The sequence below is a fragment of the Cephus cinctus genome, unplaced genomic scaffold (assembly GCF_000341935.2).
Source record: "Cephus cinctus unplaced genomic scaffold, Ccin1 Ccin1_scaffold0168, whole genome shotgun sequence".
Lineage (NCBI taxonomy): Eukaryota > Metazoa > Arthropoda > Insecta > Hymenoptera > Cephidae > Cephus > Cephus cinctus.
In genome coordinates, this window is record NW_014332892.1 from 2,077,385 (window position 1) to 2,093,650 (window position 16,266).

General features: G+C 40.3%; 3 protein-coding genes across 3 annotated transcripts; 1 reads left to right on the plus strand and 2 right to left on the minus strand.

Moving 5' to 3' along the window:
- The first annotated feature begins 359 nt into the window (after positions 1–359).
- LOC107263918 (protein argonaute-2) lies at positions 360–15,808 on the plus strand. The gene is made up of 13 exons (XM_015731597.2): positions 360–991; positions 7,408–7,524; positions 10,563–10,700; positions 11,048–11,328; positions 11,412–11,718; positions 11,809–12,031; positions 12,119–12,266; positions 12,348–12,611; positions 13,201–13,519; positions 13,594–13,945; positions 14,033–14,366; positions 14,464–14,663; positions 14,767–15,808. Exons 2-13 carry the CDS (start codon positions 7,413–7,415, stop codon positions 14,873–14,875), a joined length of 2,787 nt encoding a protein of 928 aa, XP_015587083.1. The 5' UTR covers positions 360–991; positions 7,408–7,412; the 3' UTR covers positions 14,876–15,808.
- On the minus strand, positions 4,949–5,999 carry LOC107263929. Its single transcript, XM_015731632.1, has one exon. The coding sequence runs from the start codon at positions 5,890–5,892 to the stop codon at positions 5,701–5,703; it is 192 nt and encodes a 63-aa protein (XP_015587118.1). The 5' UTR covers positions 5,893–5,999; the 3' UTR covers positions 4,949–5,700.
- Positions 4,949–8,863, minus strand: LOC107263928 (39S ribosomal protein L53, mitochondrial). Its single transcript, XM_015731631.2, has 3 exons — positions 8,639–8,863; positions 6,947–7,059; positions 4,949–6,743 (listed from the first exon to the last, which is right to left on the minus strand). Exons 1-3 carry the CDS (start codon positions 8,782–8,784, stop codon positions 6,583–6,585), a joined length of 420 nt encoding a protein of 139 aa, XP_015587117.1. The 5' UTR covers positions 8,785–8,863; the 3' UTR covers positions 4,949–6,582.
- Positions 15,809–16,266: the final 458 nt, after the last annotated feature.

Genomic DNA, 16,266 nt, shown 5'->3' on the forward strand with positions numbered 1-16,266 from the left:
AATCATGGAGGCATCGCGAAACATGCTATGAACTTCCTCAAGTAAAATATTCCTCGGTTTGTCAGTATACACTGTTAATTTATTCTTTTACCTCGTTTCACTCTTCTACTGTTTGGACTACGTGGTAGAATCAGCGAGTAGCTTTCGGTCGCATTTAGTTGCAGCGAAGCCCCACGTAAAGTTTGCCCGTTGTTTTCATCGTTCGCACACTGTAGCGCAGTCGACATCAGTCACTCATGGAACGCGTACGTCGTTATTACCAGAACGCATACATAACCCCTGCGCGTTATAACAATCATTTATTAATCGTCCTAACAATATGGTGATAGTATTCTATTAATGGTTTTAAATCCGTACAGAGTATCAGTCGCATCGTGTACCGGTTTCCTCGGGCCGGGAAGTATCGACGTGTTTTGTTCAGGACAAAGAAGAAGTTGATTTAATTGACTGTCAGTGATTTTGGCGCGCCTTCTGTCAGAGAGAGAGAGAGAGAGAGAGAGAGAGAGCCGGATGCCCACGGATCCCACAGTGCGTGGTACCGCAGCAAAGAGAGTCAAGGAAGCATCTGATGGTGAAGGGACACACGTTTTGAAAGAGTAAACTCTTAGTGCGGTATAAAAGCGTTTCGTGGCCCGCGCCGTGCCGGTTGACACGGGCCGCAAGTGCCTCATGGTCTCCGGTTTCCCCGACAGAGGATTTATTCGCGCTTCACCCACACGTCACACAGTATATAGAGTGATGCTGGACATACGAATGCTGAAAAGTATGCAGTTACGTGCTTGTTACGTGTCGTGGTTTTGAGTAGCCCTGAGGAAAAGTAAATAGTCGAGCCCGCGGAGAAAAGAGAAGGAAGGGAGCGCCGCTCGTGAGCTGAAAAATTATTACGTAAAACTAGATAGACATCCAAGTCGCGAGCGCAGGACTGCATAAATTGTTCGCTCTTATGTAATAATTCAACGAGGATCCCCGAGTACTGTAAACACAAGAAAAGGTGAGTTTGTTGTCTGCCCGATGCGCCCATCCATTCATTTCGCGTAGAACTGCTCGTCTCTGTCGTCGCCATCGAACGCCTCACAACGTCGTTTCATGCGTTCCTGTTCCTTAAATATCGCCATTGCGTCACACGTCATACGTCTCGTTGATCGTAGGAACGTGTCGCTGAATATACTGCTGCATATCTTTAAGATCTTTGCACTCTGCCTGTTTATATAGTACGTATATATGTAATATATAATACATAGTAATCAGGATTCCTACCGAAGTCTATGGTGCTGACTACTCCTGTGATTCCTTCGTCCTTCAAATCATTTCGTATAATTTTATCCTTTTCAAGAAGATCAGTTTAAACGATGCTAAGGCAAGTTTCCACGTCATTCCTTATAGATCTTTCTTAATGCATTGTGTTTATTAAGCGTCATTGTCGATCTGAATTACCTATGCAGGTACGAGGACAAAGAAATGGATTGACACTTTGGAATTATTCCATTATAGCATTTTTCTGCTTCTTTTCATGAGTACTTTTTATATGGTATCAAAACCTCATATATTATACTAGCCTTAGTTCGAGCCGTGATGGGTACTAGAGTTTAAAGAGAGCATTGGCTCACGAGGACAAAGGTATTTGTAAATTCTGAAAGGAAAAGAGTACAGTGAGGGAGAGAGGGAGATAGAGAAGAAGCACGGAGACATTGAGAATCCATGGAGAGGCGATAAGAAAAAGAGAGAAAGGAGACATCGAGGAACTCAAGGAGCAAGTAAGCGTGAGCAACCCAGGCTGGTCTCTCTGGCTGTTCTCTTTCATTCTGGTTCCCTGTCCAGGTTGCCAACCCACGGCCTCCGTATTTTCACTCGTTCTCCGAGTCTCGAGACAAACCAAATCAAAGAAAAAGACACGCACGGACTCGCCCTGACGAACGCCTTTATGTTTTCTTTTTACTCTTTTAATACTTTTCCCTTTTTTTTCTTTTGGTCCTCTTCTTATTATTTTCTTTGTTCCTTCCACGGCCCTTTATGTACCCTCTCACAATTCGAATGCGAATGTGCATACAGTGCAGCCTGGAATGTCTCACATCGGGAACAGGAGACGGTCGTCACGACGCCGATTTTCGTGCCGGCTGAAAACACAACCGTTTCTTGTCCCTGACTTTATTTCGGGACAAAGTTTTCCCCCGCAAGAGACACGCGGATTAACCACGGTCATTCTTAAACGCTTGTCCGAACTATACCGACCAGCGATATTAGCGGACATAACCTCTTTTATCGTAACTCGGTCAGTCTCTCCAGAAACAACATGGCTGACCAAATATTTGAATGAGGTCTGCAAATTATAAATTACCATTACAAAAAAAGTCAATCAGTTACTACGGTACAATATAAATTCCACCATACTGCTAACAAATTAAATTTCAATAACGTATTTTATATATACTCAATATTCTAATACTCGTATCCTTTGTTCAGATTTAGAAGCCATTACATTCAACCAGAGCAATCCCATTCGCAAGATCTTTGCGTCTTTGTCGTTCTTCCTGTGCACCATTCGAGCAGTTACCTTTTGTTGTTCTTGCTAGCTGCTTCAATTAACTAAGGTACAGTCAACTCACCTTTACTGTAGACAGTCGGTATACAGTGGTGAACCTTTACCTAAGGCGCATCGTAACGCGTACTGACTGTATCCCAGTATAATCGGTCAAACGGTTCTCTTGCAGTATTGAAGATACTAAAGTCAAGCTGTCTCACGCAATTGCAGTATGAGAAGTTGCAGAAGGAAAAATAAAAAGACACTGCATTCTCAGATAGCTACAGTATTGTGAGTGTTATCGCAAATGAGCGGGGAAGAACGTAATTATCTGGAGGAATTAAACGGTGGCTTGAGACTCTTGCTGCTTGGCGCGTACATTTTGCAAGATGGAGTTCCACTGGCTGTTTAACACTAGGTTTACGGACGTTTTTTATATACCTATATCTACGGCACCCGTCAAATCGACGGGTGAATGAAAATACGCACTTTCTTTAAAAAACAGATTTATTCAAGTTAACTCAAAATTCCACAATATTTGGCTTCACGTTTAAATAAAGTATCAAGAAATAAAAAGTCCTTTAAAATATATTGAAAAAGACGTGAAGAGCCCATCGAAAATTGCCTGCTTTTACGCTATATTTTCGTGCCATCTCGTCAACGACGTCCATTCCGAACTTCGTTTTATTATAATATGATATAGTTGCTGGAAGACGTTTGTGGTTGTCTTCTATTTGTACACCTGTATGTCTGGTGCTTAGAAGGAGGACTTTTATGTTCGGCTTACTTTTATATACAGTAAGGATGACATTTTCTGATTTATATAAATCTGAGGAAAGCAAAGTCATCTTATCTTTTTTTTCTTTTACGGGTTTTGGCAGTTCTCGTTTGTTTGACCGGATGGTCCCAACCAACGTTGTTTTTCGCGCAAGCAATTTTTGTGCTAGCGGGATGCTTGTAATGAAATTATCTGTTATATTTCTGCCTCGTTCTAAATATAGTTTGGCTATTGCCAATGTGACAAACTCACCCAAAGATTGTGAGCTTCGGGCTTCATCTTTCCCCAAATAAGGGAAACCGTTCACAATATATTTTGATTCCACGTCAACTGCCAACCAAAACTTGATGCCGAATTTATCAGGCTTATGCGGCATATATTGCGTAAACCTGCATCGAGCTTTCGTCGGAAATAACTGTTCATCTACTGAGACGTTTTCATGTGGCTTATAACAAGCCTGACTGTTACTTATAAATTTCCTTTTTCCTCCTCTTGCTCTTGAGCTCTTTTTGGCGATAGGAAATAAAAGTTGCGTAGCAGACCCACATAAACACTCAGGTCATACGATCCGCTTTAGTTTACACTATCGAGACGGGATTGAGATAACGAAATGGAAACGTAGATCATAAAGACATTGCTTTTACTCTTGTATTTCCTACTGGATGAATAATGTGGCGAACGAAGCAAAAATATAAGGATTATTTTCGAGATAAGCGTACCCGTCAATTGGACGGGTCCCGTAGAGGTAGGTATACCATGTATGAATCTCAAAAAGTAAAAGACTTAGGGAAAAAAAAACTGTGTATAAATTCTTTAGAAGAAATGATTAATTTACGATGCAAAACGGTTGAAATCGATCAAGCGGTTTTCGAGATATTTCATTGCAAAGTTTGAATTCCGTCAAATTGACGGGTCCCGTAGAGGTAGGTATACCATGTATGAATCTCAAAAAGTAAAAGACTTAGGGAAAAAAAAACTGTGTATAAATTCTTTAGAAGAAATGATTAATTTACGATGCAAAACGGTTGAAATCGATCAAGCGGTTTTCGAGATATTTCATTGCAAAGTTTGAATTCCGGCAAATTGACGGGTCCCGTAAACCTAGTGTTAAGGGCGACAATCGAACTGCGTTAATGGTGTTTAAAATAGCTATGATGCTAAGGAGCACTTGTTCCTGTACAACTTTTCTATTCAATAATCAATCTCATATTTTTATTACAGTTAATACTGGAACTTCTTGTAGAATTTCTACCGTTATTTCTCCTGCTTTTTCTCAACTTATCCCATTAACAGTTTACTCGGTACCGTTTAAGACTTATCCAAATAGAATCTTGACTAATGCGATTACTAGGACTTGTAATTATGGAGGGACAGTACAGAGTGAAGTATTGGAAATTGAATGCTATGGAGTCTAGTAGATTTGTCATTGTGGATTGTTTCATTACATAGTTCAGACTTATTTTTGACTCATTGCCATAATAGTTAATACATGCTGTAACTGTTTCGTAAATATTCTGGGTTGTTGGTGTTACGTGAATTGGTATATACCTATATATATTTTTTGTTACATTATACTCTAAGGATTGTATGGAGTAATACGAAGGGTCATGTGGAAATGCAAGTAGATTGGTAGAAATGAGACAAATTGTATGTATATTTGATACATATTTATTCCATAGAGAAGAGGGACTTTGACATCTTCGCGAGGAAAACTGTATTATCTCATGGGTTTAGAAGGAAATTTATTAACTACGTGTATGAACGCAGAATATTGGCATTGAAATATGTATATAACATCAAGAGGTGCGTGACAGTTAAATACACGTTTCTGGAATTCAATTAATAAAAAAAAGGGGGATATTTTTCATGCTATAAAAACAAATCTTGATGCTTCTTGGAACACGGAATCCATATTAAAAAATATTGCGAAAGAGTACGAAGCCTCCTCGATCTTGGTTAACATCGACAGAAACAATAGTACAGACAAGCGATGAAACTAGATGGTAAAAATTTGTTGTTTCTAAATTTATTCAATTTACATCACACAGTGAGGATCTAAGTATAGAATCAACGAAAATTGAAATAAGCCTTAATGCTCATATTTCTGGTGATTTCAGTTCACAGCGTGATACGGTTCTTATCCATAGTTCAAAATGAATTCGGTAACGTCAGTCATGGATAAGGATAAGCAAGTAGAAATTTCATGGATCATTGATTACTACTGACACGAGAAACTCATTGGATAAATTTATTCGCGACGAAAATATACCATTGTGAAAAAAAAAACGAGTGACGTGCAAGCGCTTAAAATTCTGACGAAGAATTCTATTAACAATGGTTAACAACGTGAAATTATACGAGAGTCGAGATGAAAACGAGGGAGGAGAAACACCGCGAAGTGGTTTCACTCGACCGGTTTAAGAGTTATAAATCTCGACAGGATGAAGGCGACCACGAAAGTCCCGGCCACAAAGCAGACGACGAATATATACCAGGTTTCCTCGTCGAAGACGTCGGTAAACGCAGGCACCTGACTGTACAGAGTGTCAATTAGTTTCATATTGTAGTCCTTATTGGTTCCCGCAGAGTGCGCCATCTTATCGTCTTAACCAGTTGGCCCTTTTAGCAAAGTAAAAAATATGCCAAAAGAAAATATTCGGATAGTCGGAAATTCACTTGGTTATATTTTCCTCTTTCTATTCCATCAACTGGATTACTTTGTCGAAGATGATTCTTTTATCTCCCCTTGGATGGGTACGCTAATAAAATATCTCTCGACCGAAGCTCATGCGTATATAGGTACTTTCAGGTAACTCTTTAAAAAACTTTTTCTTCAATATTATAGCAATGCCCAAGAATTCGATTCCTCTAAGTAGGATCTTCCTTTAGTAAATGGAAGCCGCGGAAATTGCGTAATGTATATTGTACTAGTTCTCATATGAATTGACAATGTAGGTCGTTTGATGCGTTACGATCGATTTGACGGAACGTCGCGCACTTGTTCGTCTCTGCGACAATGGAAATAAAATATAAAATGAAAAAGGGACTCGAGTTTTCCTTCTTCTCTGTCTATAATAAAAAAGAACGTCGCGATCGATACTTCCGGTCTTCCTTGACTTTGTTACACGCTACAAGCCTTCGTAATCTATCACAATATTCATCTATCTTACGAATCTCTAATATCGCACAGCTCGGTCACTGGTCGCTCAGACTTTGTTCTGAATTTCTTAAGAACTAATCCGAGTTGACTGAACCTTTTCCTTCTTGAATTTATTTTTCCTTATGATTATCGCTTCGCTCCTTTCTTGCCTTTTCCAGTTAGCTGTGCCACTTTTTCCTTCGCTTCCTCTTCCTTGGGTACCAACGGAGTTATGTGCTTGTTGTACTGCTGTAACAGCTCCAGGGTACTCAGGTTTGCAGATTTTATGACTATCTTGTCACCGGATACTGAAAGGCAAAGAAAACTTTTATTTATCTTGTCATTCAACACTATTTATCTTTTTTAGATTGTTAACTAATGTCACTTTAATGCAGTTACTCTGCTGCTGTTTCATTACGTTGTTGGTAACCTCAAACGAATGTATAGTTAGAGGTAAGATAAGTTCAAAGGATAGATAAGGGGATAGATAGATGTCTGCTGATAAACTCACCGAGATCGAACGTGATGGTGGGTTCAGAACGGTCGCATACGATGTTCGTCTTCAGGGCACAGTATAAGTTAGTACCCAAGATTTTTGGGGTCGACAAATAGAAGAGAAATTGTCTGAAAGTAAGATAGGAATTCTGTATAAAGTCTAGTATCTGACATTTTACTAGTGACGTGGGTATGACAATGGACTAAAATGGATGGGATAAGAATCGCAATGTAGTTCAGACCATACGCGGACTATGACCACGCTTTTACGAAGTGCCTGATAGTTTTGTGAAGGTTGATAAAGCGTTGGCAAAAACGAGCTAAGGTGAGGGCACAAGCATAATAAGAGGATAGTTGGTTCTTGTAAATTAATTGTCCGTGACAGGAAGACGAGGCTTATCGCAATCGATTGAGAGCCACTGATTACGTTGCGCTTTATTCAAAGATAAGTTATTAATTTCTGTTTATTTATTTCAGCAACCATGGCGCAATTGGAACAGCAGCTACCCATCCCAATGCCGGATTTAAGCACTTTACGTATCACTACAGCAGTTTCCATGCTTGGTAAAGCTTATGGCTGTGGACAATGCAGTGGTGAGTTGATATGAATTATTAATTATGATTCCTTATTAATTGACATTCTGACTTATTTTATAACTCTTGCAAGCTGCTGTTCTTGATTTCTTTGCGGTTCAATAATTGCGATAGCGGTTAGGGTAAACACAACATCAGTGCGATAAGTTTTTAAATAACGTATGGACGTGGTGATTATATACAGTCATGAATTTAATTAATCATTTAACCGCGAGTCACGTCTGCGGGATATTCAGCTATCTGGGCAAATGTTGTTTTGGACGTTTGGGAGATGTATGGGACTTGATGATTTTTACAACATAAAACAGTTTGAGCCGGCGCAGTCGCTGATTAAATGTCAGGTTAAGTGGTTAAAAGTTGTAAGGTAAATTAAGAGGAATGTTGATTAACGACAAAGTACGATAACAATAGACAGACTAGTGTATAGGATATGCAACGTTTAATTAAAAACAATAGGAGAATATTTTAAGGCTTACAATTAGTATGTATTATATATAGCTTTCATTTGACACTGCATGCTCATGGAGAAGGTATATGTAAAAGGTGGAGGGTTCAATGTTGTATTAAAGATACTAGAAATACCTGAATGATATTATATGAAATATTTTAACATTCTTTTCTTATCGGTATCGTAGCCTGGTCGCGTTCCGAACTCGGTACAATCGGTATAAGAAAAATATTAGCCAAAAATAACGCACTACGTGTCGTCTGCTAGTCTACTGCAAATTTTATGTGAAAGCGCATGCGCGAGTTATTGACGTCACGAAGTCTAGTCAAATGCAGGCCTGAAAATACGAACAATTAATCATTATAATGTCGATGTTAATTCAGTAATACAGACTTCGTTCATTATTGATTTTAAAGATTTGCAGCGAGACATTACTGAGTCTTTTAGTCGTATTATACAGGAAACACATGCAAACATGTGATACGTTGATTAAATGACTACGTAAAAGATTTCAAATTTTCATTACTCCGTGACGTTTGACAGCTATTTTTCTTTGAACTTAATATGAATATGACACTGGTAATATTTTTGTCCGCGTGAGAAAGGCTTTATCTTATTGTGAGACCTGCACCTCACTAGACTGTCTCGCGTTCATGTTGAACTAACCTCGTATCCTTGATATTGTTATAAAATGGATCGAATTGGACGGTGATCTTTTTAAGCGGCTTCAAATTAATAGTCTTGAGCTGTTTGCCAATTGCACTTATTAGACCTGCCGAGCGGGTAAACGATCCACTCGCTGGAATCGACATATTTAGTACAAGATGCACGAGACCACGGGAAAGAATGTAAGGATAGATCGCTGGTAGAGGCGCTCACTTCACAGCGCAGTGCTGCCAACATTCAGTTGTAACAACCATTGCGCCTTAAAGTACAATGGTTGGGAACAATAATGTTCCGTTTTGCATTCTAATTCACTATAACAGTAGTGCTAACTATTACTAATCTCAGCGAGTTCTAGAGTCAAAATCGATTACAAAACATCTATGCACAGAGTAATGCTCCAATATATCTTGGCTCTATATATACCAGCGATTTCATTTTGCTTCGTTTCAATTGATACGATGGAAAACTTTGAGAAGAACGTATGCATCGCTTGTTTAGAGAGTAAAGAAAAAGGTTTTCAAGTATCTTATACGAATGGAATAGAAGCGCGGCAAAAAGGTTTTAGTTAATTCGAACAATCGATTTTTCAAAATAAACTACTATCAGCTTGCGAACGACAGGGCGCCAGATTTTCCCGACACTGCTTAGTGGCGCACCTATTGGCTGTCTGTGAACCAATGAGCGTCGGGGTGGTGGCAGCCATTGCGGAAGGCAGTTCGCAGGCAGTGTGTGTTGTGGGGAAGTGTGTTGTGTGGCCAGTGGGTTTTGTGTTAAATTTTTTACTTATTTATTAGTGGTAATCCGTGATTTTCCATCTTCGGCCGCGAAAATGTATCCCGTAGGGCAGCGTGAGTATCCCGCCAGATTGTTTTTATATGTAAGGGCGCGTGGGGTGAGAAAAAAATGGATCCAACCCGTCGTTAGCCTAGGCGAGCCTAGAACCTTGTCGCTCCACTGTTTTCAGGTTCTTTGTTCCACGCTCATAGCCTTGAACATTATGGAAATATCGTACAAATTTTCAGAAGATTTGGTGGAAGCGTGTTTCCTTAAATTTGGGTTTCCACGGTATCGGAAAATTTCGGAGTGACCCCGAATGAACCCCGTTCAACAGGCGTAATGTGTCGTCACTTGTCGCTGATCCGTCATACTATGAGCCTATAGGGAAACACTCCTGATCCACTACCAATGGCTCACTTTTAATTAGGTTACGAGCCCTTTCTTCGTGAGTTCGTACCGATAAGAGTGCTACAATTTTCTGGCATATAGCATTTCTTTCGTATATCCGATCTGCTTGCGTCCGACACTCTGGAATCGATAATTTACCTATAAAAATTTCAATCTTACTATTTGCTCCTCCATAACAGCTATTTACACTCTTCAATCTATTTAACATGATACAGTAGCATTATATAGTGTCATATGCTTTATATTGGAAAGATTTTGAAACTTGACAACATGTATCAGTCTGTTTATGTTCTAAATATTTACATTTAATTGCTGTCCGAGCGTGGATTAGATCTCTTCGTTATTATGACTAATAGGAAAATCTGACAGATGCCTGAAGAGTATGAGTACGATGTTTACTAAATTGTAAATTGAATTTCTTGTACACTTTTCAAAAGTGCATAGTTTATTCCTTTAACAGCTTATCTCATGTATTTGTATCTCAATTATTTTGTCGAACATTACCTTTAATTTTACAGCTGAATAATTATGACAAAGAGTTCAGTTATTTATATAGAGAATATGCAAGAATATGTGTATGCTCCCAGGTCTGATTGGATGGAATATGGATACACTGACGAGAATAAAGTATGATATCTCTTTATAGAAAACATGGAAAATAAATAGATAAATGAAGACGAGTATGAATATGTTATATGTTGGATACTTATTATTGTATTTTTATTTTCTTCTTTAATAGCTCCTCCACCAGGACCCACGACGAGTACTGCCGTGGGAGCTGCTGGCACAACAGGGAGCAGCGTTGTAGCCCCCAGCTCTTTGGGTCTCGTACCCACACAACAAACACACACGCCTCCTCAGCCCCCGGACCTGCCAAGTAAGTACAGTGAAGTTACTAGCTGCATTGGAAATTATATAATATTTGTCAATATTTAAAATTTATATAAATAAATGCAATCAATCATTACATAAAAGAAATGAATTAAATATTTAATAATTTGCATATACTAAGTCAAGCCGCGTTAAGATTAGATATTTAATTTCTACTGTATCTTTTCGAAAGAAAAAACAGAGATGCACTTACATTTGTACATCTAGTTATAACCTTGTTTATTGTTAACTCATATCGTACTACAAACAATCTCTCCTTTGTTGTTCTCTTCCAATATTATTGGCATAAGTTTTTCGTGTTACACGAATATTAGAAAATTTTTATTTTTACAGTGTTCGCCTGTCCTCGGAGGCCGAACATAGGCCGCGAGGGTCGGCCGATTGGCTTGAGAGCCAATCATTTCCAAATTACAATGCCTCGCGGTTACGTGCACCATTATGATATCAATATACAGCCTGACAAGTGTCCACGAAAAGTGAACAGAGAAATTATAGAAACAATGGTGCACGCCTACAGCAAGATATTTGGAACTCTCAAGCCTGTATTTGACGGTAGAAATAATCTATACACCAGGGACCCTTTGCCAATCGGCAATGACAGAATAGAATTAGAGGTAAGCCTTCCTCTTTTTCTAATTAATATTTCAAACTCTCATTATGTTAGCTTGCTTAATCTCTCTCATTTCCATCTGATCAGGTCACATTACCTGGGGAGGGAAAGGACCGAGTTTTCCGAGTGGTGATCAAATGGGTAGCCCAGGTATCGTTGTTTGCTTTGGAAGAAGCTCTTGAAGGACGCACCAGACAAATTCCTTACGACGCCATACTCGCGTTAGACGTTGTAATGAGGCATTTACCTTCTATGACTTATACTCCGGTTGGTAGGTCCTTCTTCAGCAGCCCGGATGGATATTATCACCCGCTGGGTGGTGGAAGGGAAGTCTGGTTTGGTTTCCATCAGTCCGTGAGACCGTCACAGTGGAAAATGATGCTCAATATTGACGGTGAGTTCTATTTTGGGAATGGCTCACGTGCAATCTCCTTAAGATGCACGATGACGACTCAGTGCTGATCCTTATACTTTGATATTTCAGTCTCCGCAACTGCGTTCTACAAGGCCCAACCAGTTATAGAGTTCATGTGCGAGGTACTCGACATTCGAGATATTAACGAACAAAGAAAACCGCTGACGGACTCACAGAGGGTCAAGTTTACCAAAGAGATCAAGGGACTCAAGATTGAAATTACCCATTGCGGTACCATGAGACGAAAGTACAGAGTTTGCAACGTTACCCGCAAACCTGCCCAGATGCAATCGTAAGTATCTCAGTGAATTGGATGCTGTTTCTTAAAAATGAATATAACATTGAGCTTGTGGCGTTACGTGAATTAATCTCGTTACAGATTCCCCTTGCAATTGGAAAATGGACAAACGGTCGAATGCACAGTCGCCAAATATTTCTTAGATAAATATAAAATGAAACTGCGTTATCCACATCTTCCGTGCCTTCAAGTCGGACAGGAGCACAAGCACACGTATCTACCGCTCGAGGTCTGTGCTATGAGAATATTTATGCGTTCATAGAATAAAGATAAATCTGCGAATTGGTTTATGAACGTTTATGTCTCTCAGGTTTGCAACATCGTAGCCGGGCAACGTTGCATAAAAAAGCTAACGGACATGCAGACCTCAACGATGATCAAAGCGACAGCGCGTTCCGCTCCGGATCGGGAGCGCGAGATCAACAATCTCGTGAGGCGAGCCGATTTCAATAACGATTCCTATGTTCAGGAATTCGGTCTTACCATTTCGAACAACATGATGGAGGTCCGGGGTCGCGTCTTACCTCCGCCAAAACTGCAATATGGCGGGCGCGTAAGTTCCCTCAGTGGACAGGTGAGAAACTTCCAGCTTGGTCAGTCAGGTCTAGTAAAATACGACATTTAGAATATAAAGTCTTTTAGTTGTTTTGATTATGGTTTATACATCGATAATAAAAGGGTTTGTTATCGTAGCTTAACACATTGTAATTGAAAAATGTCTTGTAGCACAAAACAAGGTGAAAGATAATCGAATTGATGCATGGGTTCTAGACCTGGTTGATTCTGATATCTGGGCTGTGTTGGTGTGACAAGTTTTTTTTTCCTCGTTAATTATTGCCTTCGTGAAACGTTTTTCACTCTGTTCACGTTAACGTTGCAAGTAGTTAATCGAGACGAATTTCTCAGATACAAATGTAACCTATGCGTTAGATTTGCAGCCCGATATCCATTTTTCGAGAAGCAAACGAGATCAGATTCTGATGCATGGTACAAAATAAGAATTTAGTAGTTTCTAAATATTTCGACCTTCTGTGAATGATGCTTTCATACACGAATAATCTCGTTTATATTTAAGACTATTTATCATTATATTTAAGACTATAATAATTAACTGGAAATGTCAATTACTATTTCTAAAAGTGTCTATTATTCTCTTTCTCAAGACAAAGCAACAGGCACTGCCGAACCAGGGCGTCTGGGATATGCGTGGCAAGCAATTCTTCACCGGAGTCGAGATAAGAGTATGGGCTATTGCCTGTTTCGCACCCCAGAGGACGGTCCGCGAGGATTCCCTTAGGATGTTTACGACGCAGCTACAAAAGATCAGTAATGACGCTGGTATGCCAATTATAGGGCAGCCATGCTTCTGTAAATACGCAACCGGGCCCGATCAGGTCGAGCCCATGTTCCGGTACCTTAAATCGACATTCCAGGCCCTGCAGCTAGTGTGCGTCGTCCTGCCTGGAAAGACTCCGGTCTACGGTGAGTAATTGTACTTTTAGACTCCGATATAACTGGGAGAATATAAATTCGAATGACCTTATTCGGATTCACAGCCGAGGTCAAGAGAGTAGGCGATACTCTGTTGGGCATGGCGACACAATGCGTTCAAGCGAAGAACGTGAACAAAACGTCGCCGCAGACTCTGTCGAATTTGTGCCTGAAGATAAACGTGAAGTTGGGCGGTATAAACAGTATCCTGGTGCCTAGTATAAGGCCGAAAGTCTTTAACGAGCCCGTTATATTCCTGGGTGCCGATGTGACGCATCCTCCAGCCGGAGATAACAAGAAGCCAAGCATAGCTGCTGTGGTAGGCAGTATGGACGCTCATCCCTCGCGATATGCAGCTACGGTCAGGGTGCAGCAGCATAGACAAGAAATCATACAGGAGCTAAGCTCCATGGTGAGGTAAGAAATTATAGGGACGTTATAACTTCAAAAATACTTTGATAACACTTTAAATGTCTTCTTACGAATATTATGACTCTTTTCCAGAGAGCTGCTAATTATGTTCTATAAGAGTACAGGTGGTTACAAACCGCACAGAATAATTCTATATCGCGACGGCGTCTCCGAGGGACAATTTCTCCATGTACTTCAGCACGAGCTGACGGCCATTCGCGAAGCTTGCATCAAGCTCGAGGCAGATTACCGACCTGGCATAACGTTCATAGTAGTTCAAAAGAGACATCACACTAGATTGTTCTGCGCGGACAAAAAGGAACAGAGCGGCAAGAGTGGAAACATTCCCGCCGGTACCACTGTTGACGTTTGCATCACGCATCCCACTGAATTTGACTTTTATCTGTGCAGTCATCAAGGAATTCAGGTACGTGAAAGTAACAATGGCGATTGGCATACTAATTTTAAAATGTAAAATATCAATAGCCTAAAGTAAATCGTCTACTTCATTATTTCCTGTACAGGGAACCTCGAGACCCTCGCACTATCATGTTCTCTGGGATGACAATCACTTTGAAAGCGATGAGCTGCAGTGTCTCACTTATCAGTTGTGTCACACGTACGTCAGGTGTACGAGGTCTGTCAGTATACCAGCACCTGCGTACTACGCGCACTTGGTAGCATTCCGTGCCAGGTATCATCTGGTGGAGAAGGAGCACGACAGGTGAGTTTCCGATGGAACAATTAATATTCTCCTAAGCTGCATGCCTCTATCTGTCAGTTGCATTGGGACCCGGTTACGAGGGTGTTTTCTTTATCTCTTACAGTGGCGAGGGTTCTCACCAATCGGGCTGTAGCGAAGACAGAACACCCGGTGCAATGGCGCGAGCCATCACAGTGCATGCAGACACAAAGAGAGTTATGTATTTTGCGTAAGGAGCCATCATTAACTTCTTGCGTCTTTCATAACACCGAGGCAAAATCCCGCGGCATCTTACACGTTCATCTTCATGCGATTGTCATATCTTGGAGTTAATACGAGAGCTAAGGAGGGCAGATACGGAAGAGGATGAAGAATAATAACGCAGAAGAGAAATGAATTCATAGGCTACTTAAAAGTGACATGTCGGACAATCTTCTTGGGTGGCCAATTTTTTCTTTATTCTCTCTGCTAGTTACTCGCACACATCGCTTTATGTTAACTTCCACGACGAGGATCGCTCGCGTTTCCAATAACGACGACGCGTCGACGATCCGTGTGATTAGGATCTCCTTGGAGCGTTTGCCCTGCATGCTACTTTTTTTTTTCTTTTTTTTTTCCCCCAGAGCCATAGCCAAACCAAGTAGAGCCGTAGGTCGAGGGAATAAGTATGTTTTAACGAAAGGTGCTTTCAGTTAATCATGAATTTTAGACTAGTATAAGGGCGTTTAGCAGCTGCATAAGGTATCGAGTTGATGGTACAATTTTATGTGAATTATTTGGCTGCAGACGCGAATTACGCTTACTTTACTTTTTTTGTCTTTTTTTTTGGATCTTCGGGGGTTTATACACCTCCAAGACAATTGTATGATATAAAAAGGCATCGTAGCCGGTCAGACAATAGAAATTTGGTCTCGCGCGTAAATTTTTGACGCTCGTGACTCCTCTTTGTCCGCCTCATTATGCATAGGTTTATCGTCTATTGCATCGCACGAATCGCACGGTCATATACACTGCGTGATGTCTTGCCAGAGGTATACTCGTATACATATTAGAAAGAATTACACATCCAATCATGCATACATACCAAAACACTAAGGTCTGTTTTTAGTGAATAAAATTAAAAAAAAAAAAAGCAAAAACGTGTTTAAAGAAACGCGCGACGAAAAGTCGCACGGTTTAAGAGAGAAGAAGGGACATATTAGAGAGGAAGTGAAAAATTGGCCGCCACAAGGTTTAAGCGTCGTTAATGAAGGACAGAACCACAATTAACTTTATAATTAACGTGAAGAATTTTAAATGCTAATTGCCAATAATTCCCACTTCCCCTTGTCCCCGTTTCTCTCCTGTCAAACTCCCCACCGGAACCCTTACCTCCCCTATTTCTCAAATCCCCCCCCTTTCCCGTTCCCAAGCCAAGGGCCAAAGTAACATTAGGAACTTGTATATTAGGCCAAAAGTAATAAGGCGAATATCCAAGAGACAATGAGAATGAATTAATGAAAATCACATTGCGAATCCGTTAGGATCGACAACGTCGTTAAAGCGACCAGGACGTTATAGGGTATGACGTGAATATGGGAAACATTAGAAATGCTTAAAGGGATGAGGAAGGAAAAAAAAAGAA

Excerpts from the sequence above, each read along its gene's own strand:
- LOC107263929 (XM_015731632.1), bottom strand. The coding sequence starts at position 5,892 with ATGGCGCACTCTGCGGGAACCAATAAGGACTACAATATGAAACTAATT.
- LOC107263918 (XM_015731597.2), top strand. The coding sequence starts at position 7,413 with ATGGCGCAATTGGAACAGCAGCTACCCATCCCAATGCCGGATTTAAGC. Across the intron at positions 13,946-14,032 it reads GAGCTAAGCTCCATGGTGAG|AGAGCTGCTAATTATGTTCT; the intron begins GTAAGAAATTAT and ends ACTCTTTTCCAG. Across the intron at positions 14,367-14,463 it reads GCAGTCATCAAGGAATTCAG|GGAACCTCGAGACCCTCGCA; the intron begins GTACGTGAAAGT and ends TTTCCTGTACAG.
- LOC107263928 (XM_015731631.2), bottom strand. The coding sequence starts at position 8,784 with ATGTCGATTCCAGCGAGTGGATCGTTTACCCGCTCGGCAGGTCTAATA. Across the intron at positions 7,060-8,638 it reads AACAATATCAAGGATACGAG|ACAATTTCTCTTCTATTTGT; the intron begins GTTAGTTCAACA and ends TCTTACTTTCAG. Across the intron at positions 6,744-6,946 it reads CACCATCACGTTCGATCTCG|TATCCGGTGACAAGATAGTC; the intron begins GTGAGTTTATCA and ends TTTGCCTTTCAG.